The 27,501-nt window shown below is 30.0% G+C and overlaps 2 protein-coding genes across 2 annotated transcripts; both read left to right on the top strand.

The window, feature by feature from the left end:
• Nucleotides 1-1,352: 1,352 nt before the first annotated feature.
• Nucleotides 1,353-18,046, top strand: LOC114727491 (la-related protein 1C-like). The gene is made up of 13 exons (XM_028914191.1): nt 1,353-1,691; nt 1,817-2,230; nt 2,336-2,795; nt 2,992-3,151; nt 3,460-3,550; nt 9,331-9,495; nt 10,837-10,908; nt 15,308-15,673; nt 15,755-16,241; nt 16,718-16,862; nt 17,231-17,321; nt 17,778-17,849; nt 18,008-18,046. Exons 1-13 carry the CDS (start codon nt 1,353-1,355, stop codon nt 18,044-18,046), a joined length of 2,901 nt encoding a protein of 966 aa, XP_028770024.1.
• A 3,921-nt stretch (nt 18,047-21,967) lies between these two features.
• LOC114727490 (protein NRT1/ PTR FAMILY 5.4-like) lies at nt 21,968-25,826 on the top strand. Its single transcript, XM_028914190.1, has 5 exons — nt 21,968-22,064; nt 22,527-22,744; nt 23,061-23,312; nt 23,948-24,222; nt 24,783-25,826. The coding sequence occupies exons 1-5, from the start codon at nt 21,968-21,970 to the stop codon at nt 25,675-25,677; spliced, it is 1,737 nt and encodes a 578-aa protein (XP_028770023.1). The 3' UTR covers nt 25,678-25,826.
• The last annotated feature ends 1,675 nt before the right edge of the window (nt 25,827-27,501 follow it).

The following is a 27,501-nucleotide window of genomic DNA, read 5'->3' as shown; positions in this document are numbered from 1 at the left end:
CAATTTAAAACAATAAATGTTTAAGGCATCTATTTGTTTTTCCTAATATACCATTATTAATGAAGAAAATAAGTAAAAGATGTAATAAATGAATTAAAAAGGAGAGAGAATATATGGAGGTAAAATTGAAAAAATCTCATTAAATACTTGTACAAAAGTAAATGTTACTATCTTATAAAAAAAATCAACCCCTTTAAGAAAGTTTAGCTTATATTTTGAACAGGAAGGAGTATTGATTATTGATTTAAAATCCTAATCAGTAAATAGAAGTGCATTTCTTTTATAAATGATCGATCTTTTGCTCAGATGTGTTTCTTGGGACTATGCTTTTTAGTTCTTATTTTTAATGCAACTAGCGCAAGTCCGTTAAGTGGGTAAGGATGGGGCATTAACCATATTCTTTACAACTTGTAAATATTACCATTAGAATTTTCATGTTCATGTTATATATTATTGGCCTCGTGAATTTGCATTGATCCAAAATGAGTAGCATGAATAGGGATGAATTTCAAAAACTGGTGTGGGGTGTAATTTGTTCCCAATATAAGTAATAAAATATTTTTATTTTTTTAAACTCTGCAAAAATACTTTTTATAAGTATTTTTAAATATTCATTCCATTAATATAATAGTTCAATTTATCAAAATTAAAAGCCATAAAAGAATGATGCGAATATCATAAAATTATAATAAGATCAACAGGCTTGAAATTATTCCAAAGCAAGAATATTTGTTATATTGAAAGTGCAACGGGTATTAACTATGATTAAAATTAATTCTTGAAAAAATAAAACCTAAAAATTAAATATGACTGAGTTAAATATTTAAACAGTCAAATTAAAGAAATTAAATAGAGTTAAACCTCAAGTGAATTATAATCTAAATATAAGATATTTTTCCGGCATAAATATAAGATATTAAAAACATTTTTCCGGACGATGAATCACATACGGGTAATGTTTTATTGAGCTTAATTATATTGTTTACTATGATAATTGTTGGTTAATATTCAAATTATTTGGATAAAGTGAAATCAGATTTCATTATATCAGAATCAAAAAATGGATCAATCTTCATCTTTAATTTTTTAATACAAATCTTCACCTTCAAATTTAACGCCACTATATATATAAATTGAGAAGGCCCGCGAGAACAGGAGCGGGAGAACCCGAGAGTCTGGTCAATTTCACTGACTCTGTTTCTTTCCATCCTCTCATATTTTCTTCTTCTTTTTCTCTGCATCAAAACAAAACCCTAAAATTTTCTTAGTTTCGTTCCATATCCCTAAGTGGCTCTTCTTTTTTTTGGTTTCCACGATCGTCTTAACTATACTTGAATCGTTTTAGTTTGCGGATGGAGAATAAGAACTTCGGAGACTCTTCATCATCTGAAAATTGCAGTGGCACTTCGTATAATATCTCTATCATTACTTCGCCGGGAACTGATAATTTAGCTTCCACGACGTCTGGTACTTCTCCAACAATCAGTGATTCTTCTTCGTTGAAGAAACCTACTTATGCTGCCGTTCTTGCTAAGTCTTTGCGGGCGACGGTGGTTAAGTGTACATCACCTACCGCATCTTCGTCTTCGCCGGCGAATGAGTCCGAGCCTATAGCTGAGGGTTTGAAACCGATGACGTCGGAGTCATCGAAAGGTTTGACCCATGGATCGTCTTCACAACAATTGCTGCAGGTTTGGTTTTTCTTCATGTTCATTTCTTTTTTTTATTATTCGATTATTGGATTTATTATTTTTTTCTCATATCAGTAATAAATCTTTCAAAATATTTTAATATTTTAATTTCGAATTATATATAGGGTACAGAAAGCCCACCTTCCCCATCAGAGAAACAAGTCAGTAGTGATGAGACCACGGTGTCAACAAGCTGCCGGCCGGAACTAACATCTGAAAATCATAACGACCCTCCAACACCACCACGTGATTCTTATAATATCTCTATCGTCATTACTTCACTGAGGACTGATATTTTACCTTCCAAGTCTGAAACTTCTTCAATCAATTCTTCGTCGAAACCTACTTATGCTGCTGTTGTCGTCGCTAAGTCGTTGACATTGCCAACGACCACGGTGGCTAAATGTTCATCCGCCACCGCACCTTTCTCTTTGCCGGCGAATGATTCTGAGCCCATGGCTGAGGGTTTGAAACTGATGGCGTCGGAGTCATCCAAAGGTTTGACCGATGGATCATCTACTTCACTGCTAAAATTGCAGGTTTGGTTTCTCTCTCTCTATATTTTTAGCAAAATCAGTGAAAACTCCATGTTGATATAAATCTTAAATTTTTTTTCTGATATTTTAATTTCCAATTATATACAGGGTTCTCAAAGGCCACCTTTCCCATTAGAGAAACAAGTCAGTAGTGATGAGACTCGCCAGCAGGAACCAACGAGTCAAAACGGTGCGTCTCTGAGCGGCAGCCATGGCCAGCTACAATCTGCAACTCATGGTGCCACGTCGGCAACAGGGTCCCACATCTCCTCTTTAAGCCATAATAGACCAAGAAGAACTAGAATAAGTGGATATGGATCAATGATCCGTAACGTTGTTCCACAGCAACGTGGGATCAACCAAAATTCCAACACTAATAGGAGTTTCCATGAAGGAAACATACATATGCCACATAGAGGCCGCCCTACAATGTTTGCAAGGCCGCCTCCACCACCTTCGCTGCCGCCTCTATCTCCGCCGTCTCCGGCATCTTATTCTTACCCTTATTATTTGCCCCAGCCACCAGTGCCCCCACTTTATGGAGTCTCAGTTTCCTATGGGTCCCCAGGTCTGCAAATCTCCAATTCTAAGTTCTAATAACGTATAAATTTTGTTAATTATATGGCCTGAATTATTCTGCCTGTGTGAGTATTTAATTATTTAAGTGACGGAGTGATTCTAGCTTTTTTGCTACTAAAATTATATTTTTCCATGATATTTATATTTTTGGTTGCTGACTATATATATATGCTATTTATTTACAGATTTGGGTTCTCATGTTCCATATCATGCCACTCCAGCACCTCGTCCCTTTATTGGTTCTCCTTATGTGCCATCAATAAGACATTATCCTATGAATGTTTTAGCTCCAGTAGTTCTCGACTTACATGCTAAGATTGTAAAACAGATTGATTACTATTTCAGGTACAACCTTTAATCCTCAAAAACTTTGTTTTGATTCTAAATATAAGACAGTTTCAAATTTATATTTTTTTCCTCTAAACTATTGATATTAATTTCTTATATATACTAAAGTGGGTTTTTATTGATGGGATAGTTTCAAATACAAATTATGATTAGCGAAATTAAAATACTTTTTTCAAATAATTAATTTCACTAATCTTTATAAATTAGTGATTGAACTCCTACATTTAGAACTAACAGGAGTATTCGTTTTTCTTTAATCTTTCTTGATTTACCTGGCATTTCTAATATACTCTTGTGTTTGGCAGTTTTGATAATTTAGTTAAGGATATCTACCTGCGAAAGCAAATGGATCATGAGGGTTGGATTCCCATAAGAATAATAGCAGGTTTTCCCAAGGTAAGATTTTTGCGACCTTTTATGCATAATGTGCATAAATAATGCTTTTTTAATTTTTAATATGAAGAATGTTATTTGATCATATTTTCTTATCGAGTTAAATATTAGAACTTAATTGGATATACATTAGCATTTATATAATTTGCACTAAATATGTGGGCTTCATTTTTATAATGTTATTTTTTTAATATGGCAGCAATCTTTTAAATTAAACTTTAAATTTAAAAGAAAATAAATCTTACATTAGTTTAAACATCATAATAAAAATAACATATTTAAATAAGAAAAAATTATAATTATCTTAAAAAAAACAATATCAAAATTCTTTTCGTTTGCTTTTCCTTAGTATGAATATCTTATACATTTTTGCAGCATTCACTAACTAACCAAATTTTTTCTTTTACTTTTTGGCAGATCAAAAAATTGACTCGCAATATTCAAATCATCACAGATTCTCTTCAAGCGTCATCCGTAGTTGAAATTTCGGTATTATTCTCACACTAGTTATAATTACATTTGTTTGTATAATTAACTTCTCGAATATGTGATTAAATTAACATGTGTTTCAATCATTATTATCAAATATTGTAACAAATTATTTCTTCTTTTCAGGATAAAAAAATCAGATTACGTGTTGATTGGATGAAATGGATTTTAGATGATTCATTTCGAATTCCCTAATCTTTCAAAGGTCTGATGAGCTCAAGTCACTTCTATGGATCTATTGAAGAATTAGTTGAAAAAGAGCTAACTCAGGCGATGATAAGCTGTTAATTGAGATGCTAAGCTAACAGAGATGATAAGCTACTAGTTGAGATGATAAGCTAACAGATTTTACACTGGGTCTAGGAGGAAGTAGTAGTCTAAGTATTGGTCCAGTTACAGGTTCAATGTACCTTTTTTGAGTATTGTACATGTATCTCAATAAAACAGATTGAAAAAAAAAATATTTTGAGCAGAATAAATTGTGAAAAAAAGAGATATTAATAAAATCAAAATATTAGGATGCTTGTTATCAGAATTTATTTTTATAAGTTAATTCGATAATTATATAAAGTATAAATTTTAATTTATAATTTTGTTTTCTCATCTAATTAATTAATAAATAAATTATACACACACATAAGGCAAGCAATTTATTATTTATATAATTATTTAATATATATAGAAATTAATAATAATAATAATAATAATAATAATAATAATAATAATAATATATACGCGCACACAAACGCATCAGATACGAATATATAATGAAACCAAATTTGGGTCTGGGTGGCGGGAGTCTCCAGTGACTGCGACGCTTTCCCATTATCACGGCAATCATGGCTTTGGGATGTCCTTTCCCATTATCACGGCAATCATGGCTTTGGGCTGGACATCACAATAGATTTTGGGTTTTGTACGGTGTTTCGCTTTTTTCTTTTTTTTAATCCAGAAACTATGGTTTACTTTATTTTACTTTTTAAAAATGTTCTTAAAAACTTTAAATTCAATCTATTTATGAGAACCCGATACACACTAAATAAAAATAACAAATCATTAATAGTTAACAACTTAATTAATCAACTTTAAAATTTTATCTATGTAAAGTGAATATAATCAAGTTTATTTTATGATAAATAATTTTAATATTTTAAAACATTCTAATATCAAGATAAAATTAATTAATTAATTATTAAATAATAATAAGATAAGTAAGTTGGATTTTTTTATTTGAGGAATGGCTTGAAAAATTATGAATCAACAAATTCTGTTAGGTTAGGTTAGGTGAGTTAACCATGTTAATCTTACCCCAAAAAAAAAAAACACCAGTGTTATAGAATATGAATCGATGTATTAAAAAAAAATAGAAGTTCAATTTTTCATATGTTTCCAAATTTAAATGGTTGCGTTTTGTAGTGAATTAGTATTTAAATAATTTAAAATAATAAATAAATTTAAAACTTGAGTTAATTATAATTTGAATTCAATAAAACATTTTCAAAGTAAATTTCCGACGCTGAAAATATATATTTTCGGATAAATGTGAGGTGATATTTTATTGAGCTTAATTGTTTTCCGTGATATAGTTATTGGTTAATAGTTAAATTATTCAGATAAAATTAAATCGGATCTTATCATATGGTAATCTCAAAAAACCTAGACAAGTCTTAAGTTAATCTTTAAATTTTAAATTTCTACTTTCACTTGCGCTGTTAAGTGGCTTTCTTCGATTGTCTTAGCTGGTTTCCCTAAGGTAAGATGTTAAGATTGCCTTGTATGTATAATGTGTATATATAATGTTTTTTCAATTTTTAATATGAATGATGTTATTTGATTATATATCTTTTCTTATTGAGTTGAATCTTAAAAGTTAACGTGATATATATTTGTTCAACATTTATATAATTTGCACTAAATATGTATGCTTCATTTTTTTTATATAGAGAATGCTATTCTTTAAAATTACAGAAATTTTAAATTCAGATTTAAATTTAAAATGAACTAAAAATAAATTAAAATAATATAAACAATAAATCCTAATAACCTATTTAAATAAAATAATAAATCATAATTATCTTAAATAAAATGATATATTAACGACGCTTCCTTTTTATTTTTTACCCTCCTTGTATGCATAAAAATATTGTATATCTTTTTGCAGCATTCATTAACAAAGGATATTTTTCTCTCTTTTTAAGATTAAGAAATTGACTAGCAGTATCCAGATTATAACATATGCTCTTCATTTTTGACCAGCATAAAGTATGCTCTTCAAACTTCATGAACTGTTACATTTTGATATTTTTATGGTAACAAATCATTTCCTCCCCTTAGGATGACAAAATCAGGCCACGTGTTGATTTGAAGAGATGGACCTTATATAATTCATTTCATCTTCCTTTCAAAGAGGTCTGAGGAAAATTCATTTGCATCAGAAAGTTAAGCCGACGAGTTTTAGTGCATTTTTTGTTGTTGTATATATTTGTTAGTATAAAAGTGACATAAAGGTGTTCAGATGTCAAAAAAATTGTTTTCTGTTTTACGAAAAATATATAACAGTAGGATCTGAAATTGTTTTAGAGCATTTGATATGTAATAAGAGGTGAGTTGAGCTATCATAGTAAATTTTGTCATGCAAAGTCACAAGACTTAGTATCTACATCAAGAACCCTATTTTTTTCGGTTTCATTCGAATTGTTTTAGTTTAAGAGGATGTATATATATGAGTATATGAATGAGTTCTCAACTTGATCCCACACTTTTTGAGCTTATACCTAATTTTATATTTATTTGTATGTTTTTAAAACTTGTAGAACCTGTGATTAAACAATTGTCTGAATCTGATCCTTACATACTTTAAAGTACACTGCTTGAACATATGTTAGAATAGGTGTGTCAATTATCATTAACTATCTGATTCCGTTAACAAATTAATTATTTACTACCCCTAAATTTATAAGATGACAAAGTATTAATTAATTGGCTAGAGATGTATTTTAAATGATTTATTCAATTATTCTAATGTATTAAAGAGGTCCAAAACACTCATTCCCACCATAATTTAAAATTCATAGAATTGGTGACGATCTTTTTTATTACATTCTTTTTATATGTCCAGTGAATGTTGTAGCTCCAAATTTTAAACTGATGAAGATGTGCTTTAGTACGTTTTCTAACATTCAAATGAATGTTGTGGATTCAAATTATTTTAAGATTGAAAAACACATATTGATAGTTATTTCAAAAAATATATATATATAATAGGTTAAAGGAGAAGATTTGAAATGAAAAAAAAATCAGCTAAAATGTTGGGTTTTATTTTTATATTATGTCCGCTAATAGTGAATAGCATAAAGAAAAATATTTACATTAAATTTTTTTATATCAATTACATCAAGTTCTCCAATCTTGTGTAGTTATATGTTATTTTGGAGAATAGATTTTATGAAAAAAAAATAATATTTATAAAACTAAAACACTTGGATGATTGTTATCGGAATTATTTTTATATGTTTAAATTTCTAAAAAGGAGATAAATGAATATGATAATTATATAAAGTATACATTTTAATTTATAATTTTTTATCAAATTAATTAATAAATAATATATACCCAAATATATGGGAAGCAATTTATTAGTCATATAATTATTTTTTATATATAGAAATTTCTAATGATATATGAATAGAATTTAATCTAATTTAACAAGAATGATTAAATAATACGCGTATGAATATATAATGAAACCAAATTCGGGTCAAGGTTGGGTGACGGGAATATCCAGTGACTGCCACGCAACAGTGCAACAGCAAAATCGCTTCCCCATTGGATCGGAGAAATCATGTTTTTGGGGCGCATAACAGATCTAAATTTATTTTACTTTTTCAAGATGTAAACTATGAGAACCCGATTAGTTATTAGAAAAAATCCTAATAAAATCTGGTTAATATATATATCTAAATTAAGGCATACACTTTTAATAAATTTTTAATTAGGATATGAGTCATAATTTAAGAATTTTGAATGTTGTTAAATTATTAGAATGTATTTCTTTAATTAAAATAAAGAATTAATTACTTTACTCTCCCAAGTGATCTATCACTTCTTACGATTATTTTTAAGATTAAAAAACACATAAAATTTTTTATAGCGTTCAAAATTTGTATATATAACTAGAATCTTCAAAATATTTTAATGAAACATTTTAAATTTAAATATAAATAGCCTTAAAATAAATATTTTTATTTTATATTTGTAAATATTTATTTTAAGATCTTAAAATATTTTCATTAAAAAAAATTTGATAATATGTTATTATAATTTATATTAGTTTTATTTATTTAAGCAAACATTGGATTTCAACCCAAAAACGTAATTTGTAACAACTTAATATAAAATATTTTTTATAATTAAGATATTTTAAAATCTTAAAAATAAATATTTACAACCTGAAAATAAAAATTTTTTATTTAAAAAGTACTTATATTGTAATTTAAAATATTTGATTAAAATATTTTTAAAGGTTTTAGTTATATATACAAATTTTAAATATTATAAAATTATTTATATGTTTTTTAGTGCCAAAAATTAATCATAAGAGAAAAAAGTAACCATTTAGGAGGAGTAAAACAATAATTTTTCTTTTTAATTAAAGATGGGTATTTTGTTCATTTAACAACATTAAAAAATTTTAATGAAACCTCATGACCTAATTAAAAATTTGTTAAAAGTGTAAGTTTGAATTTAAATTTAGGTATTTTAATCAGATTTAATGGGATTCCCCAATTATTATAAAGATAACAACTCGTAATAGTTAACACCCTAAAAAATATATAAATTAAAATTTTTATCTATATATAATGAATATAATCTAGTTAATTTTAGATTATGATAAATAATTTTAATATTTTTTAAAATTCCAAAATCAAGATAAAATTAATTAATAAATAATAATAGGCTAGTAATTTGGATTTTCTTTTAATTTTCCTAATTCGCTTGAAAAATTATAAATCAACATATTCTGTTAGGTTAGGCTAGTAGTTAACGGTGTTAAGCTTACCCAAACAATTACTGCTATAGAAGATGAATTGATGCATATAAGTATATTGCTCACCATGATAGTTATTATTGGTTAATATTTAAATTATTCAGATAAAATTATATAAGATCTCATCATATGGGATTCTGAAATAACTAGATAAATCTAAGTTAATCTTTAAAACGTCATTACTTCACCGTCTGCTCATATTTTATGTCCGAAATCCGATTCTCATGTTGCTGTTGATGCTTATAAGTCGTGGTTGCCATTGCCGGCGACGGTGCCTGAATGTTCATCCGCCACCGCTGCTTCTTCGTCTTTGCCGGTGAAGGATTCAGAACTTATGGCTAAGGGTTTGAAACTGATGACGTCGGAGTCATCCAAAGATTTGACCGATCGATCATCTTCACTACAATTGCAGGTTTAATTATAAGAAAAGTGATACATTTTTCCTAAAACACCATAATCATCTTTCTTAATACCCCATCTCCCTCTTCTACTTGATTATGGTTGGAGGAGTATCCATAGGGGTAATTTAGAGAAAAATGATAAATATGAGAAATTTGTCTTATATTTAGGACCAAAACCAACTCAAGAATTGGGTCCTATATTAAAGACCGGAGGAGTATATAAATATGAGAGACAAAGTAGATTGGGTCTTATATTTAGGATCAAAATAAAAGTCAAACAAGATCTTCTATTAAAGACCGGAGGTAGTATAATGTTAAGTTTGTTCCACAGCACCACTGGATCAATCAAAATTGCAACACTACTCATATGAGTTTCCGTGGCAGAAACATGCATGTGCCACTCCAGCACCTCCTCCCTTTATTGGTTCTCCTTATGTGCCATCGATAAGTAGATCTCAACTCACATGCTAAGATTGTAAAATGGATTGATTACTATTTCAGGCACAACCGTTAATCCTCGTAGACTTTGTTTTGATTCCAAATATAAGACTGTTTCAGATTTATATTTTTTCTTTAAACTATTCATATTAATTTCGTATACATACTAAAGTGGGTTTTTATGGATGGGATAGTTTCAAACACAAATTATAATTAGAGAAATTAAAATAAATTTTTTCAAATACTTAATTTCACTAATCTTTATAAATTAGTGACTTAACTCCTATATTTGGAATTAACGGGAGTATTCGTTTTTTCTTTAATCTTTCTTGATTTACCTGGCATTTCTAATATACTCTTGTCTTTGGCAGTTTTGATAATTTAGTTAAGGATATCTACCTGCGAAAGCAAATGGATCGTGAGGGTTGGCTTCCCATAAGAACAATAGCAGGTTTTCCAGGGTAAGATGTTTGCGACCTTTTATGTGTAATGTGTATATATAATGCTTTTTTAATTTTTAATATGAAGAATCTTATATGGTCATCTTTCCTTATCGAGTTAAATATTAGAACTTAACTGGATATATATTAGTATTTATATAATTTGCACTAAATATGTGGGCTTCATTTTTATAATGTTATTTTATAATATGGCAGAAATCTTATAAATTCATCTTTAAATTTAGAATGAAATAAATCTTCAATTAGATAACATAAATGACAAATCCTACCAATCCTAATTTAACTATATATTTATTTAACAGATAATTCGAATATGATAATAAAAATAACCTATTTAAATAGAAAAAAATAATATCTAAATTCCTTTCATTTGTTTTTCCTTAGTATGAATATGACATACATTTTTGCAGCATTCATTAACTAATCAAATTTTTTCTTTTACATTTTTTTCAGATCAAAAAGTTGACTGGCAATGTCCAAATCATTGCAGATGCTCTTCAAACTTCATCCATAGTTGAAATTTCGGTATTATTCTCACACTAATTATAATTACATCTGTTTGTATAATTAACTTTTACAATATGTGATTAAATTAATATGTGTTTCAGTCATTATTATCCAATATTGTAACAAATTATTTCCTCTTTTCAGGATAACAAAATCAGGCTACGTGTTGATAGGATGAAATGGATCTTAGATGATTCATTTCGAATTTCCTATATAATCTTTCAAAGGTCTAATGAAGTCAAGTCATTTCTATGATCTATGGATCGATGGAAGAATTAGTTCAAGATGAGAAGAAAATTCAAAAAGATTGAAGTCATCTCCAGTAAATGCCCCGCTTTCAATTCCCATTATCATAGAAATCATGGTTTTGGGGTAGATATCAGATTTTTGGTTTTGTGCGGTGTTTGGCTATTCTTTTTAGAGCATTTGATATGTAATAAGAGGCGGGTTGAGCCATCATAGTTCAATTTTGTTATGCGAAGTCATAAGACTTAATATCTACATCAAGAACCCTACTTTTTTGGCTTCACTCGAATTGTTTTAGTTTAACAGGATGTATATATATGTGTATATGAATGAGTTCTCACACTTTTTGAGCTTAAGCTTAATTTTATATTTATTTATGTGTTTTTAAAACTTGTAGAACTTGTGATTAAACACTTGTCTGAATCTGATCCTTACATACTTTAAAGTACGCTGCTTGAACATATGTTAGAATAAATGTGTCAATTATCATTAGCTATCTCATTATGTTAGCAAATTAATTATTTACTACCCTTGAATTCATAAGATGAAAAAATATTAATTAGCAGAGGTATATTTTAAATGATTTATTCAATTATTCTAATGTATTAAAGAGCTTCAAAACTCATTCAATTCCCACCATAATTTAATTAAACTTCATAGAATTGGTGAAGATCGATCTGCTTTATTACATTCTTTTTATATGTCTAATAAAAGTTGTAGCTCCGAATTTTGAATTGACGAAGATGTGCTTTAGTACGTTTGTCTAACATTCAAATGAATGTTGTAGATTCAAGTTATGTTAAGACTGTAAAACACATAGTGATAGTTATTTCAAAACAAAATAGAAAATAGGTTAAAGTAGAAGACTTGAAATGGAAAAAAATCAGCTAAAATATTGGTTTTTATTTTTATAGTATGTCTGCTAATAGTGAATAACATAAAGAAAAATACTTACATCAAATATTTTATATCAATCATATCATGTTGTCTAATCATATATGGTTTTGTGTAGTTGTGTGTTATTTTGATGAATAGATTTTGTACAAAATATAATATTTATAAAACTAGAATATTTAGATGATTGTTATCAGAATTATTTTTTTAATATTTAAATTACTAAAAAGGATATAAATGAATGTGATTATTATATAAGGTATACATTTTAAGTTATAATTTTTTCATCTGATTAATAAATAAATAATATATACCCACATATTTGGGAAGCAATTTATTACTAGTATTTATATAATTATTTTTTATATATAGAAATTTCTAATGATATATATGAACACAATTTAATCTAATTTAACAAGAATGATTAAATAATACTACCTCCGGTCCTAATTATAAGAGTCAGTTGACTAATTTGAGAAAATTAAGGAAGTAAGTTGAGTTAGTTATTTGTCCTAAATAGGTGTTGTCTTCCTTAAAATATCCTTACTAATCAAGTGTATTAACTAGAACTATAATTATTAGAAGGATTATCTTGGAAAAAATTGAGTAAATATGAAAGACAAAGTGAATTAAGGTCTTATATTTAAGATCAAAATAAAAGTAAAACAGTGTCTTATATTAAAGACTGAAGGTAGTATATGAATATATAATGAACCCAAATTTGGGTCAATGCCGGGTGGCGGGAATCTCCAGTGACGGCCACGCAATGCAACAGAAAAATCGCTTCCCCACTGGACAGGAGAAATCATGGTTTTGTGGTGTATAACAGATTTTGGGTTATGCGCGGTGTTTGGCTAATTCCTTCAGAAACCATAGTTTACTGTGGAAAAAAAGAAAGAAAGAAAGCGCTTTTGGAACCCCATCCAAACAGGCACTTACATGTTTCTTAAGTTTATTTAACCTTTTCAAAGTGTTCTTGTAAACTTTAAAAATCCCTTCTAGTTATGAGAAACCGATTAGTTATTATAAAGATAACAACTCGCAATAGTTAACACCTTAAAAAATATATAAATAAAGATAAAATTAATTAATAAATAATAATAAGATAGTAATTTGGATCTTTTTTAATTTGCCGAAATGGATTGAAAAATTATAAATTAACATTCTGTAAGGTTAGGATAGTAGTTAACAGTGTTAATCTTACCCAAACAATTACTGTTATAGAAGATGAATTGATGTATAACGTTGGCCCAAAAAAAAAGAAGAAAAGATTGATGTGTGGGAAAAAAAAAAAGAAGGTGAATGTCTTTATATATTTCAGAATTCTTTTTACCCAAATATGTTTCAAAAGTTAAATGATTGCGTTTTGGAGTGAATTAATACTTAAATAATCTAAAAACAAAATTAATAAAATAAAAAATAAGTTAATTATAAATTAAATTTAATAATAAAATTTCAAAGTAAATTTCAGACATTAAAAAAAAAATCCAGATAAATGTCAGTTGATGTTTTATTGAAGTAAATTGCTTACCATGATAGTTATTATCGGTTAATATTTAAATTATTCAGATAAAATTAAATCAGATCTCATCATATGGGAATCTAAAATAACTAGATAAATCTAAGTTAATCTTAGAATTCTGAAGGCCCCTCGATTCATTATATATGTATACACACACCCCTAGCCATCTTAAGATAAACCTCATAGAGGAGGGAGAGAACTCAAGTTTAATTTAATCAAGCTTCTATACTTTTGTTTTTGTTTTTCTTTTTTTTTTGGCCTGAGGTTTCTGTACTTTTACTAACGTTGTTAAGCAGCAAATTCTTCCATAGTCTTAGGGCTCATTTGGATTGCCGTTAGGAATGGTAAAAACATATAGGGAAGTGTGAAACTACGGTTTGTGATTTATTGTGGCTTAGAAGATTGTTTAGATGAGGCTTCTTTTGTAATTGACTTATAGGAAAAAGTAACTTTTCTAACTAACTTATCCAACGCAATCGGGATCAACTTTTCTGACTGACTTATGAAAAAATTGTACAAAGTTTACGATCTAATTAGTTATATGATTTCATTTACTTTAATTAGAGACTAAATGAATTTTAATTTATATTCATGTTTGTCTATTATATATATTTAATTAATTATCTATAATGTGTTTTCAAATTTTTCTTCGTAACAAATATTTTTATTTTATAACTTCACAAATAAACTATTTATATTTTATCATAATAATTTTATGTATTTTTTAAACTATTATCACATTAAAAATATAAAATTTCAAACACTACTATTCAACAAAATTCATGTCCTTTTCAGTCATTTTATAACTAAACTAAATTTTTTATTAATCATTCAAACAACTTTCAACGTTTTCAACTGACTTTTTATAAGCACATATCCAAATATAAATCATATTACATTAACTGACTTTTACTCTAACTTCAATTATAAAAGTTAGTTGGACTATAAGTCAATTTTGCCCAACGCCAACCAAACATACCCTTGGCTACTCGGATCGTTTTAGTTTGCCAATGGAGTTTCAGTTTATTAATTCTTCTTCGTCTAAAAATCATAGTGATTCCTATAATATCTCCATCATTACTTCTGCTTCAATCAATTCTTCGTCCAAACCTACTTATGTTGCTGTTCTTGCTAAGTCGTCGTTAACATTGCCGGCGATCGTGGCTGAACGTTCATCCGCGGCGAATGACTGTGAACCTGTCGGTGAGGGTTTCAAACTGTCATCGGAGTCATTTAATAGGGGTTTGACCGATGGGTCATCTATCCTACAAGAGGAGAAGTTTTGAATTTTATGTTCTTTCTTTCTATTTATTTATTTATTTTTGTCAGTTCTAAATATTTGGAGTTTGAGGGATTGTTTTCTCAGCAATTTTGACATACTTGAAAACATCCCGACATGTTAGAGCTGATATATTTTTCATATTCATACTACGTACACCTAGATAAATAAAATTTAGACTACAACAAAATAAATTCAATTTATAATGAAAAAAAAAAAAATGATCGCCATAACTTTCCCCCACAGGTGTTTGCCGCATCACAAAAACTTCGTTGTCAATTTTGAGACGAATATATGATCATTTTTTGTGCCCAAAATATTACGATAAATTCATGGAAAATTCTTTTGTTATAATTTTCTTCTCATATCTTCTGATGTGAATATTACCTCAGTTGTTAGTTTATTCTGGGTTTAATATGTTGATAAATTTTCAAAATATATATTAGTATTTTGATTGCCAATACATATAAATATAGGGTCCTGAAAACCCACCTTCCCTGTCGGAGAAACAAGCTGAGGATGAGACTATGGTGTCAACAAGCCAGCCGGAAGTAATATCCGAAAATCATACTGACCCTCCGTCACCATGTCATTCTTATAACATCTCTATCATTACTTTACCGTCGGCTCATATTTTACGCCCAAAATCCGATTCTTATGCTAGTGTTGATGCTAAGTCGTCGTTGCCATTGCCGGCGACGGTGCCTGAATGTTCATCCTCGACCGCTGCTTCTTCCTCTTTGCCGGCGAATGATTCTGAGCGTATGGCTGAGGGCTTGAAACTGATGACGTCGGAGTCATACAAAGATTTGACCGATCGATCACCTTCACTACAACTGCAGGTTTGTTTTTTCCCCCTTTATTTTTCTTTCCGGTTAATAAATCTAAAAAAATTTTATATTTTAATTACGAATTATATGTAGGACTCTCAAAGCCCACCTTCCCCATCGAAGAAACAAGTAATTACCAGCGATAAGACTCTGGCGCCAACAAACCAACAAGAACTAACGAGTCAAAACGGCGCGTTTTCCAGCGGCATCCACGGCCAGATACAGTCAGCAAGTCGTGGTGCCACGTCCAGGACAGGGTCCCACAACTCCTCTTTAAGCCACAATAGACGAAGGAGTACTACAATAACTGGATATAGAACAAAGATCCATAATAATGTTAACGTTGTTCCATGGCAACATGGGATGATCAATCAAAATTGCAACACTCATGGGAATTTCCGTAGCGGAAACATGCATATACCACCTCGAGGCCATACAATGTTTGCAAGGCCACCTCCGCCGCCTCCTCTACGGCCGCCGCCTCTGGCATCTTATTCTTACCCTTATTATTTTCCCCAACCGCCCGTCGTAATACCACCAATGCCGCCACCGTATGGAGTCTCTTATGGATTCCCAGCTGGTATGTAACATCCAATTGGAGAGTTTGTAATTGTATTTAATTACTCCCTCCAGTTCCTGTATATAAGCATCATTTTTGAGATAAGTCTGTTCAAAATATAAATTTTATTCTTGAGTTTATTTGAACATTTATTACTTTTTTTTATTTTGCCCTTATTTGACTATATTTAGTACTGTGTCTCATTAACATTACCTTCATATATTCTCTTTCATCATTTTGTTTATTTATTATCTCTCATTTACTCTCTTAATAAATAAGAAAAAATTTGAAGAAGAAAAAAATTATAACCTATTTATTATTTTAACTAATTTTAACTGCTAATTCGTTAAAAGTTCAGTTATTTAAAACTTATACATAGAAGCAGACGAGTACTTAAGTGGCAGAGTGAATGATTAATGAAGATAGTTTTCTAGTTATCAAAATTATAGTTTTGCGTGATATATTTATATTTTTGATGGCTGACTATTCGCTTACAGATTTGGGTCGTCATATTCCATATCATGCCACTCTCGAGCCATTTATTGGAGCTCCTCATCATGTGCCATCAATAATGAATAATCGTGCAGCTCGAGATCCTGAGTTACCTGCTAAGATTGTTAAACAGATTGATTATTACTTCAGGTGCAGCGGTTAATAATTCTCATTTGGTTAATACAACACTTCCTTCTATAGGAGCTAATTGAGGGGTTTTGTTTTGGTTATAAATATAAGATTTCAATTTATTTTATGTCTCAAATTTATAATTTTTTCTTAAACTATCCCGATTGATTCCTTATATTAAAAGGTTTTCTTTTAATCAATGGGCTAGTTTCAAATACAAATTATTAAAAAGAGTAAATTAGAGAAACCAAGACACTTTTTTTAAAAAAAAATTAACTAATTTAATTAATTTAATTAATCTTTATAGATTAGTGATTTAAAAGTGTTAGATTTTTCTTTAATCTTTCTTGATTTACCTAGTATTTCTGATATACTCTTGTCTTTGGCAGTTTTGATAATTTAGTTAAGGATATCTACCTGCGAAAGCAAATGGATCATGAGGGTTGGATTCCTATACGAATAGTAGCTGGTTTTCCCAGGGTAAGATGTTTGAGCTGGCCCATAACGTACATATAATGCTCTTTAAAATTTTTACTATGAAGAATGTTATTTGATCATCTTTTTCTTATTGAGTTAAATCTTAGAACTTAAATGAATATATATGTATATGTATGTATATGTATTAGCATTTATTTAATTTGAACTAAACATGTGGGCTTCATTTTATTTATTTTTTTGATATGACAGAAATCTTAAGAATTCAGCTTTAAATTTCAAATAAAATAAATCTTAAATTAGATAAGAGATGACAAATGACAAATCCTACAAACCCTAATTTAACTATGTATTTATTTAACAGATAACTTGAATATCCTAATAAAACTAAACTATTTAAACAAAAGAAAAAAAATCATAATTGATGATACATCTTTTCATTTGTTCCCCCATTATAAGTAATTACTAAATGATGATATTTTTTCTTATCTTTTTCATCAGATCAAAAAGCTGACTAGCAATATCCAAATCATCACAGATGCTCTTCAAATTTCATCTGTAGTTGAAATTTCGGTATTTTTCCCATCCTTGTTAAATCAACATGTTTTTCACTCATTATTATTACATATTCTAATAAATTATTTCCTCCTTTCAGCGTAACAAAATCAGACCACGTCTTAATTGGACGAGATGGATTTTGCATGAGTCATTTCAACTTCCCTAAACAACAGAAAGCTGAGATTCTAGGAATGTATGGAAGATTTATTTGAAGATGATCTGTTTCTGTATTTGAACAATGCTTATAGGAAAAATCTTAAAAAGACAGTTCAAATGCCAGAAGGAATGTCTTTTTATTGTAGGGAAATATAAAACTGTCTGGATATGAAATTGTTTTAGAGAATTTCATATGTAATAGTTAAACTTGGTTCTACAAAGTCACAAGAGTTAAGTCGGGTCATAGTGCATCAATAAGCTATTATTAATTGAGGTGATGGTAAACACCCTTGCCGGTTAACTCTTATATTAATTTTAGAAGAAAGTAGTAGCCTATAAGTAGTGGTCGTATTTTGGCAAGCTTTTTTCTTTGATCTTTGTTGTGGGATTTTGGCCATTTTGTATGAACACTTTCTGAACTAATTTGATTTCAATGAATAAAGTTGCTTCTCTGAGCATTACACATATCTCTGTATTATTTTATTGTCGTTATTTTAAATTGACTTGTACGTGTCTATACATATACATACATATATATATATATATATATATCTCTCTCTCTTATCAATCGATAAAGACATAAAGTTGGGTATAAACATATATGGTGAGCACATGGCATTATTTAGGACAAAGATATATAACATATTATTAACAAGTGATCTCTCTATGAACTTAGTTTTTCATGTGTTTTATTTGTTTTTTTTAATAAAAAGGTGTATCTAGTGCCGTGAAATATTTTTTTTAAATACATCTAGTATCTTAAAGTATTTTGTGGTGCATCTAATACTCTGAAATATTTTTTAAAGTGTATTTAGAATCTTGAAGTATTTTTTAGTGCATTCAGTAACTTAAAATTTTTTTAGCGGCATCCAACACTAAAAATATGTTTTTGGTATATCCAATATTAAGACAAAAAAATACTTCAAAGCATCAAATGTACCATAAAATACTTTAAGGTGTTGGATGCACTTTAATATTAATAAAAAAAATTTATTATTATTTGTTTCAATATTACTGGGCTTCAATACCATGAGCTGAAAATTGCCATCAAAGTCCAACTTATGACCACGTACGACAAAATACAAAGCCAAAACAGAGCCGCACGTAAAAATTGAAACATTTCGTACAATCTATGCAAAGCCAACAGAAAAACGCATAAAACAAAATCCAAGGCAGGTATTAGAAGGCAAATCTTTGAAAATCATTCTGCAGAAAGTACTTATTTTTTCTTAATTTTTAGTTTGATATCTGTATGTTTTTCTTTCTTAATTTTGTTCTGTTACCACCGTAAAAATAAAGAATATACAAAGGATTTGATTGGGAGAATGAAAGTGTCGGGAAGGAATCAAGTAAAAAGTACGGAATAAAGTCAAGTTTTAGAATCAGTTCAGCTTGATGAGATTCGTTTTATTATTAGGATTCAATTTAGAAGCTGATTGAGACGATGAGATGATTTGTCAGAGGAAGCTTTGCCCCTTCATTGCTCTGTTTCTGGGTCGAAGAGCAGAGAGATGAAGATGAAGCAGAGGGAGTTATCTTACATGTTTTCCCCCCCATATCTCCAGGTCAGCCAGGCATAAGCTTACTTGGCAATTTTACATGGTCATCTTACCCAGTCAGCAACCCACATCAACATTTTTAACATTTTTGCTGCCACATCATCAATTTAACATCGTTAGCTTCAGATCCAATTTTTTATAAAAGGAGAAGAACCAACATGTTAGAAGGACTAAATAAGCATGATATGGACTAAAATGTATGTATAAAAAACTACACACACATATATGTATATGGACTAAAATAACAATGCGAGCAAACTATACAAGGACCGATAGATAATACAACTTCCAGTTCTTAATATGAAAGTTAGTTAAGTCATTTAAATACATTAAGGGAGTATGTTAAATTAGTTATTTGTAATAAATATGTGTTATATTGCCTAAAATACCTTTTCAATTTATGTATATTAGTTAGAATTACTATTTGATAGAATCATTAACATTTGTAATTATTATAATGATTATTTTGAAAAAAAATAGACAAATATGAGAAATAAAGTAGATTGAGATATTATATTTAGGGTTCGTTTAGTACGAGAGAAAATGAAAGGAGGGGAGAGGAGGGAAAATTTTAATAGGCTCAATTTAAAAAAATTTTAAAAAAAGGGATTCAAAGTTTTTAATTAATTTTTATTACTCTTTTATGTTACTTCTTTTCTTTATTAAGATTTCAGAACCCACTTCTCCAAGTTTTTTAAATAGAGCTCATTTTTTTCTTCCCTTCCCCTTCATTTTTCTCATACGAAACAATATCTTAAAAGTAAATTGAATATTAAACTAGCTTTTATATTAAAAATCAGATGTAGTAATATTAATCTTTGCAAATTTATTTTAACTCTTGGAGTTTTGTTGAAGTAACTTAGATATTCTTATTCATGACAAAGCCTTCCATTTTTTATTGATTAGAAAAGTGTTATGTCATAGTCTTTCAATTTCAATAGCTAAAAATAAAACAGAATATTTGAAACCAATCGCAAAAATTAAATTTTTTTTAAATAGATTGAAATTACTACTAGCTACTTGTGCCTTTTAAATTAAATTTATACTCATTTATAAATGTTATAGGATAGAGATCATTTTCATCCACATATGTCATATGTATATACAGAGAGAGAGGGATCAACACGTTATCATTTTGAAAACGACCAGGAGCAAAGTAACTATAAAAACTTAAAAAGTATAGTCTTTTATAGAAATTTTAATTTTAAATCTTCAATTATTGTTAATAATCATGTGGGTGGATCATATACCTTACAATAATATATCTTACGTATTCAAGATAGATACTTTTGCAAATTGATCTTGCTTTTTTTTTTCCCATTCACAGAAAGCATATATGAACTTTTTTTTTTTTTTCCTTTTTGAAAAACAGCAAGCATATATTGACTTTCCATCACTTTTTGATTTCTCACATGTACGTTGATTATAATATCTCATCATGATGCTTAATTTTGTTTTGCTTCAGATTCACCCTCATTACTGATAAATCATACTTAATAAATTGTAAAGCCCTTAACGTTTACAGAGATCTAGTTTCATATATATTGATCTTTATATGTACTGTCTGAATCCTCAATATTCAAGCATATTAAGAGAATTAGGGGGAAAGTGGAATGAAAGTGCGTCTAGCATATGGTCTTCTTGTTTTTTTTTTTGGAAAATTTCGTTTAGTGGTTCTAATACTTAATATATACCCAAAAAAGTGTGTATGAATATAATTTTGATATATATTTTGGTAATTGATATATATTATTTGAAAAGAAAAAAAGGAAATGACACATCCAGACAGCCAAACAAAATAAATGACATTAATAGATCACATATTTGTAAGAATTTAAGGTAAAAAGGTATAAAAGTCAATGAATGATCGAAAATACTTGCGAATTTTGAAAACTTAATTGTAAATCTCGAAAGCATGGTTATAAATTACAAAATATATTTAGTTATAAGTGAATTATAAATTGTGAAAAGTGAAAAGTGAAAAGTGAAAACTCGATTTTTAAATTCGAGAAATTTTAGTTACAAATCCCAAAAGCTGTTCAATCCGCCTATAATTTACAACTTGTCATTAAGTTTCTAAAATTTTGCAAAGAAGTACTTTTTCTGGGAGATTTGCAAATTTACGATCCTTTAGTGTCTTTTACTTATTTTAGTGATCCGTATGTATCATTTTCCCAATATGTATAACTAAATAAATGAGTTTTGGGAGGAAGGATTATGTCATGTCACTGCCAACAGGGAATTGAGAAATGTATTAAGGAAGAGAATCCTATTTAATATCCACCTGACAACTATTTATGAACCAAAGCTACCCCATCGATCAATCCAGTTGACTAAAAATTAAAAATATTAATGTAGTTTTCTTCTTCCTCAATCTCAAATATATTGTTCTTCCATTGCTAATAATTTAGAGCAGCCATGGTTGAGACTACAGCTCCAAGCAATAACAACAGCTCTTCAATTGATCATGGAAGACCCTCTAGAGGTGGCTGGAATGCCGCCATCTTCATCATTTGTAAGCTCTCTTTCAACTTTCAACCTTCTTCTCCTTCTTCTCTTTCGATCTCCTTCTCTCTGCATGTCATCTTCTTGTTTGGGTTTTTCAACCAGAATCAATTAATTTCATTCCCAAACTAGTTTTTCATCAGCAGCTCACGTTTTCAGAGAAAATTTTAAGTCTACAGCGATATCGAATTTGGACATGAAGATCCATGTAGCCTGAACCGGCGTTCCTCTTCCAAAATTATTTCACAGACTCAAATCCGAGTTTAGGTAGTTCCATCTGTGTGTGTGTGAGAGAGAGAATCTGACTGAGAATATTGATACCCTGTGAATATGATGGAACTAATCTTGATGAGATCTTCTTTACAAACAGCTTTTTTTTGGGCATAAACTAGAACTCTTGAATTACTATGACCACTACTTTGGTTTGATTGAGACAATAATCTTTGATGAGTTGATGAAATGCATGTTGCAGTTGTGGAGATGGCAGAGAGATTTGCGTTTTATGGATTAAGTGGGAACTTGGTGAGTTACTTAACCAATGTTTTGGGAGAGACAACACCGGCAGCTGCTAAGAATGTCAACAACTGGGTTGGTGTCTCCTTCGTCTTCCCTTTGCTCGGAGCTTACATTGCTGACTCCTACCTCGGTCGCTTCAAAACCGTCATCTTCTCTTCCATCATCTATTTCTTGGTATGCATATACATCCTACTTTCCCAAACACTTATTGTCATTTTTCTCTTGAAAATATTCGCAAAGGAGTTATAGGTATCTGAAAGTTCCTTTACTGGTTAAAATGATGAGGTGGTGTCTTTTTTAACACTTCAGACAATATTGAGTTTAAAAAGACTTCTGGATACCCACGTCTCCTTCGTAAATACTTTCAGGCCAAAATGACTATTCACACTAATAAGTAATAATTAAAAAAACAAATGATATGCCAACAAGTTGGCATTTGGGTTCTGATCAACGATACCTCATCTTAACCCAAACCCTGAGATGATTGCAGGGGATGGTTTTGTTGACACTTTCAGTATCAGTGGTTCCTGTGCATAGCAGAAAGTGGGTGTTCTTTATGGCACTCTACATATTGGCGATAGGAGAAGGAGGACACAAGCCAAGCGTTCAAACATTTGCAGCTGATCAGTTTGATGAAGACTCACCACAAGAAAGAATGGCCAAGAACTCTTTCTTCAACTGGTGGTACTTAGGACTTATAACTGGTGCTGTATCTGCCATTTTAGTTGTCATTTATCTTCAGGTACTTCATATTCAACATTTTGTCCCTATTATTACTTTTCACTTTATTAACTATCTCCAAACTTCTCCCCAACTGTAAATTACATTGGCGTTCTCTTGATTTTCTTTTGAAACCATATAATGTTTTTTATTAATAAATATTGGGCTAAATGGACTATAGTTTTAAGGCATCAAGTGCTCGTATCCTTGGGATTACCATAGGAAGCAGCAAAAGTAAAGGCCCAGTCAATTGGGCCGGCTGGTCAATTTGAGCTGGGCTTATTCCTAAGTCTTTTCATCAGACAGGTGGATCCAGTGCAAGCCTCACCCAGCCCAACAGGCTATAAACTGGTTTTGACTTTTCGGTTGAGCCCAAAAAAAGTCCAGATTAACTTCAAATTATCCTCTTTATTTGACCGTCAACTCAGGTTACTTTGAGTTAATTTTAAAATATCGACAAAAATTGTAATTTAATAATATGAAAGCTTTCTTATAAGTGGGAGGTTGTGGTTCAATCTGACTACCATAATAAATTGTATAGAATTGTAGCATTTTTTTTTTTGTAAAACCTTATAATAATTTTTAATATTTAAAAATATATTTAGGATTATTGTAAAATCTGACTTTTTATTGGTTGACATTTGCTTTTGGATTTAGGACAACGTTGGGTGGACAGTAGGGTTTGGCATATTGGCAGCAGCAATAGCTGTGGCTTTTGGTATTTTCTTGCTTGGTATTAAAAAGTATAAAAAACAAGGGCCACTTGGAAGCCCCTTCACTGCGGTGGCCCAAGTGTTAGTAGCAGCTATTCGTAAGCGGCAAGTAGATGAGATGCGCAATGGAAAAGGTGTTTTCTATGGAAACAAGTCAATGCATGGTGATATCATTTTGGAGACACAAACTAGAGTTTTGGCTCGCACAAAACATTTCAGGTAATATGAATTATCTCTGCTATTTATAAATATTTTTATATGATTATTTCATTGAGTTAGATTTGAACGAGTTCAGGCTCAACTCGGGAGAATTCTTCAAATAGTTTTTTCTATCTTCACACAACTCAAACTTAGAGATTTTGAGTTTAAGCAATTCAAGCCATTTTTCACTAGGATGCCAACAACACTTGAGATTGCTACTTCTAAATATTCCTTCTAGCCTTATGTGCTACTATAAGAGAACTTTTTTATGTGTTCCCATTTATAAGAGCCACACTACTAGCTTATCTAAAATTTTTAGTAATTATTTTTTCCCATCAGTTATTGTTTAGTTTTGCACTTATAAAAAAGACACATTGGTTAGTTTTGCTACATTAAGTATCCACGCACTCATAGCGTAGTTTTGGAAAATAAGAAGTATTTTCTATATATTTATGAGCTTTGACTAATTTGAACTAACCTTTATTCTTTTATTTATACACTTATAAAATGGATTATTGGAAGCAATATAATTCTTAAAACTTATTAAATGTAGTTTTAACACTTTTGACGTGTTTCAGATTTTTGGACAAGGCAATGATAATTGATGAAATTGATGCATCAAGCAACACAAGAAATCCTTGGAGGCTATGCTCATTAAACCAAGTGGAAGAAATAAAGCTAGTGTTAGGCCTCATACCCATATGGCTAACAAGCTTGTACTTCAATTTAGCTCAGGCTCAATCATCAACCTTCTTCACCAAACAAGGTAGCACAATGGTTAGATCACTAGGACCTCACTTCATCATCCCGCCGGCTTCACTTCAATGCATCTCCGGCTTCGTTATCATGATCTTCATCCCGGTCTATGACAGACTTCTTGTTCCTCTGCTAAGACAATTCACAGGCAAACCTACAGGCATCACAATGCTTCAAAGAATAGGCATTGGCTTATTCCTATCTTCTCTAACCATGCTTGTGGCTGCCCTAATAGAGTCCAAAAGGGTTAAAATAGCAAGTGATTATAATCTCTTGGACAATCCAAAAGCAATATTGCCAATTAGGGTTTGGTGGTTGCTTCCTCAGTATATTCTGTTGGGGTTTGTGGATGCCTTATCTATAGTAGGGCTTCAACATCTGTGTTATGATCAAATGCCAGAGGCTATGAGAAGCTTGGGAGCTGCATTTTATATCAGTAATGCTGGAGTTGCAAATTTTATCAGCAGTGCTCTTATATCTATTGTGGAATCAGCAAGCAAAAAGAAATGGCTTGGGAATAATCTGAATAGGTCACATCTGGATTATTACTATTTTCTGCTTGCTGGATTAGGGTTTTTGAATTTGGCTGTTTATGTGCTTGTTGCTAAGAGGTATGTTTACAAAAAAGTTGAAGGTTATGATGAAAGAAAAGAGGAAGAGATGAAGGGTTTTAATGGACTTGCCAATCAGCATGATGAAGAAAATGCCCGTGGTTAAGGCAGCACTTGTATATTGATTTATTGTTGTTTTTGTCCTTTTTTTTTTTGCTAAGAAATGTAAGAATAACGAGTAATGAACAACCTATAAGATTTGCTATCAATTTTACATTTTAGATTGGTTAACGCCTCCGGCTCCACTCGTTACAGTGGAGAGCTCAAACTAACTGCCACACTATTCATAATAATGCTCTAATTCCCATATGTTTTATATATAAATATTGATAATATTGGTGTATTCTGTTTATACAGATACTATTAAAAGACAAGAAACTTGGGAAGGATTTCCTCACAAATTTCTTGGTGGCAAATTTTAATTGTTGCGATAGAATTTCAAAGTTTCCATCACAAACGCTTTATGGATCTATTATGAAATAAATTTTGGTATCACAAAATTTTGCCATAAATCTGTCACAATGCCTATAAAAAAAGTTCAAGGAAATGATGAAACGGAAAGAGGAAGAGATCACGGGACGTCACAGCCAACATGGATGAAGATTTTTCCTTTCCATAAATTAGCATTTAATTTGCATTGATAAGTTTGTTTTTGTCAAAATAATTAGGCATTGTATTGAATAGAATGGGTTACGAATGTTAAAATTTTTTTTTTGAGAAAACCATTTTACAAGTGACTATACTTTTTTCTAATTTTTTATTTTGGTACCTGTATGTTTTTCTCTCTTAATTCTATACTTTAATTTAATTTGTTATTTTAGTAGAATTAGTTGTCGTACAATGGCTAACGATGTTAATAGGAAAAGTTTACAAGAACTAACAATACTAGCAAAGCAAAATCAAAGTATTTGATTATGAGAGAAAAACACAAGGGAGAATTACAATTAGGTTCCACACAAGGGAATTAAATACAACAAGGTCCTTTGAAATCATGAAATTATTCTGAAATCTCAAGAGACTTTTTTGCAATAAATTTTATTTGTTTCATTACCAAATTATCCTTCTTCTTTTTTTTTTTTAAATTTGCATTGACAATTGAAAGGGCAGTGGTTGACAACTTACGGGACAATGATTGACAAGTATCGGGCTGGTTTGACAACTCATGCGTTACATTTTGTAATATGTTGAGAAAATGTGTTATCAAACCAGCTGCGATACTTATCAATTCTTGCACTCTAAGTTGTCAACCATTGCTCTTTCAGTTGTCAATGCAAACTTAAAAAAAAAAAAAGAAGGATAATTTGGTAATTAAACAAATAAAATTTATTGCAAAAAGGTCCCTTGGGACTTCATAATAATTTCATGATTTCAAGAGACTTTTTTGTATTTAATTCTCTTGGATGGAATCTAATTGCAATTTTCCCAAAACATAAAGGTACCAAATTAAAATTAAAAAATATATGGGTCTAAATACGGAATAGTTTTCTCTAAATTTTTTTATAACAATACTAAAAGGCCCAGCTGTACTCTCTGCCGTTGAGAGGAAAAAAAAAAAAAAAAAGAGGGGAGGAGAGCTCCATTTTCCTCATACTGGGCGAGAGACTTTCACGAATTCCCATAGTTTCAACAATTATGCTAGGTATACAAGGTAAAACCACAAAATGTAAAAATCAAACATGCATGTAATTTTTTTCTTGTTATTCTTTACCCGACGATAGGAATTCACACACTCATCACAATTAGGAGTAAACACATTTCAAATAATATTTAAGGAGACGCTAAGTATCAGTTGAGTTGATCCGCTCTAACAAATGCGCACGTATAATTAGCAGAAGATCCAAAGGCGCATGATTCATACGGTAATAAACGACAGAGTAAAATCAAAGTCACGTTGCGTTGCAGAAATTGTTGAAAGGAACTGATCCTTCCT

This window comes from Neltuma alba, unplaced genomic scaffold, assembly GCF_004799145.2.
Source record: "Neltuma alba isolate B1F8T4 unplaced genomic scaffold, ASM479914v2 tig00012478_pilon, whole genome shotgun sequence".
Lineage (NCBI taxonomy): Eukaryota > Viridiplantae > Streptophyta > Magnoliopsida > Fabales > Fabaceae > Neltuma > Neltuma alba.
The sequence above is the reverse complement of the archived record's forward strand: the minus strand, read 5'-3'. Positions and strand labels throughout refer to the sequence as shown.

Coding starts and splice junctions, on each gene's coding strand:
- LOC114727491 (XM_028914191.1), top strand. CDS start 1,353: ATGGAGAATAAGAACTTCGGAGACTCTTCATCATCTGAAAATTGCAGT. Junction 1,692..1,816: donor CTTCACAACAATTGCTGCAG/GTTTGGTTTTTC, acceptor AATTATATATAG/GGTACAGAAAGCCCACCTTC. Junction 10,909..15,307: donor CATCCATAGTTGAAATTTCG/GTATTATTCTCA, acceptor ATATAAATATAG/GGTCCTGAAAACCCACCTTC.
- LOC114727490 (XM_028914190.1), top strand. CDS start 21,968: ATGGTTGAGACTACAGCTCCAAGCAATAACAACAGCTCTTCAATTGAT. Junction 23,313..23,947: donor TAGTTGTCATTTATCTTCAG/GTACTTCATATT, acceptor TTTTGGATTTAG/GACAACGTTGGGTGGACAGT. Junction 24,223..24,782: donor GCTCGCACAAAACATTTCAG/GTAATATGAATT, acceptor GACGTGTTTCAG/ATTTTTGGACAAGGCAATGA.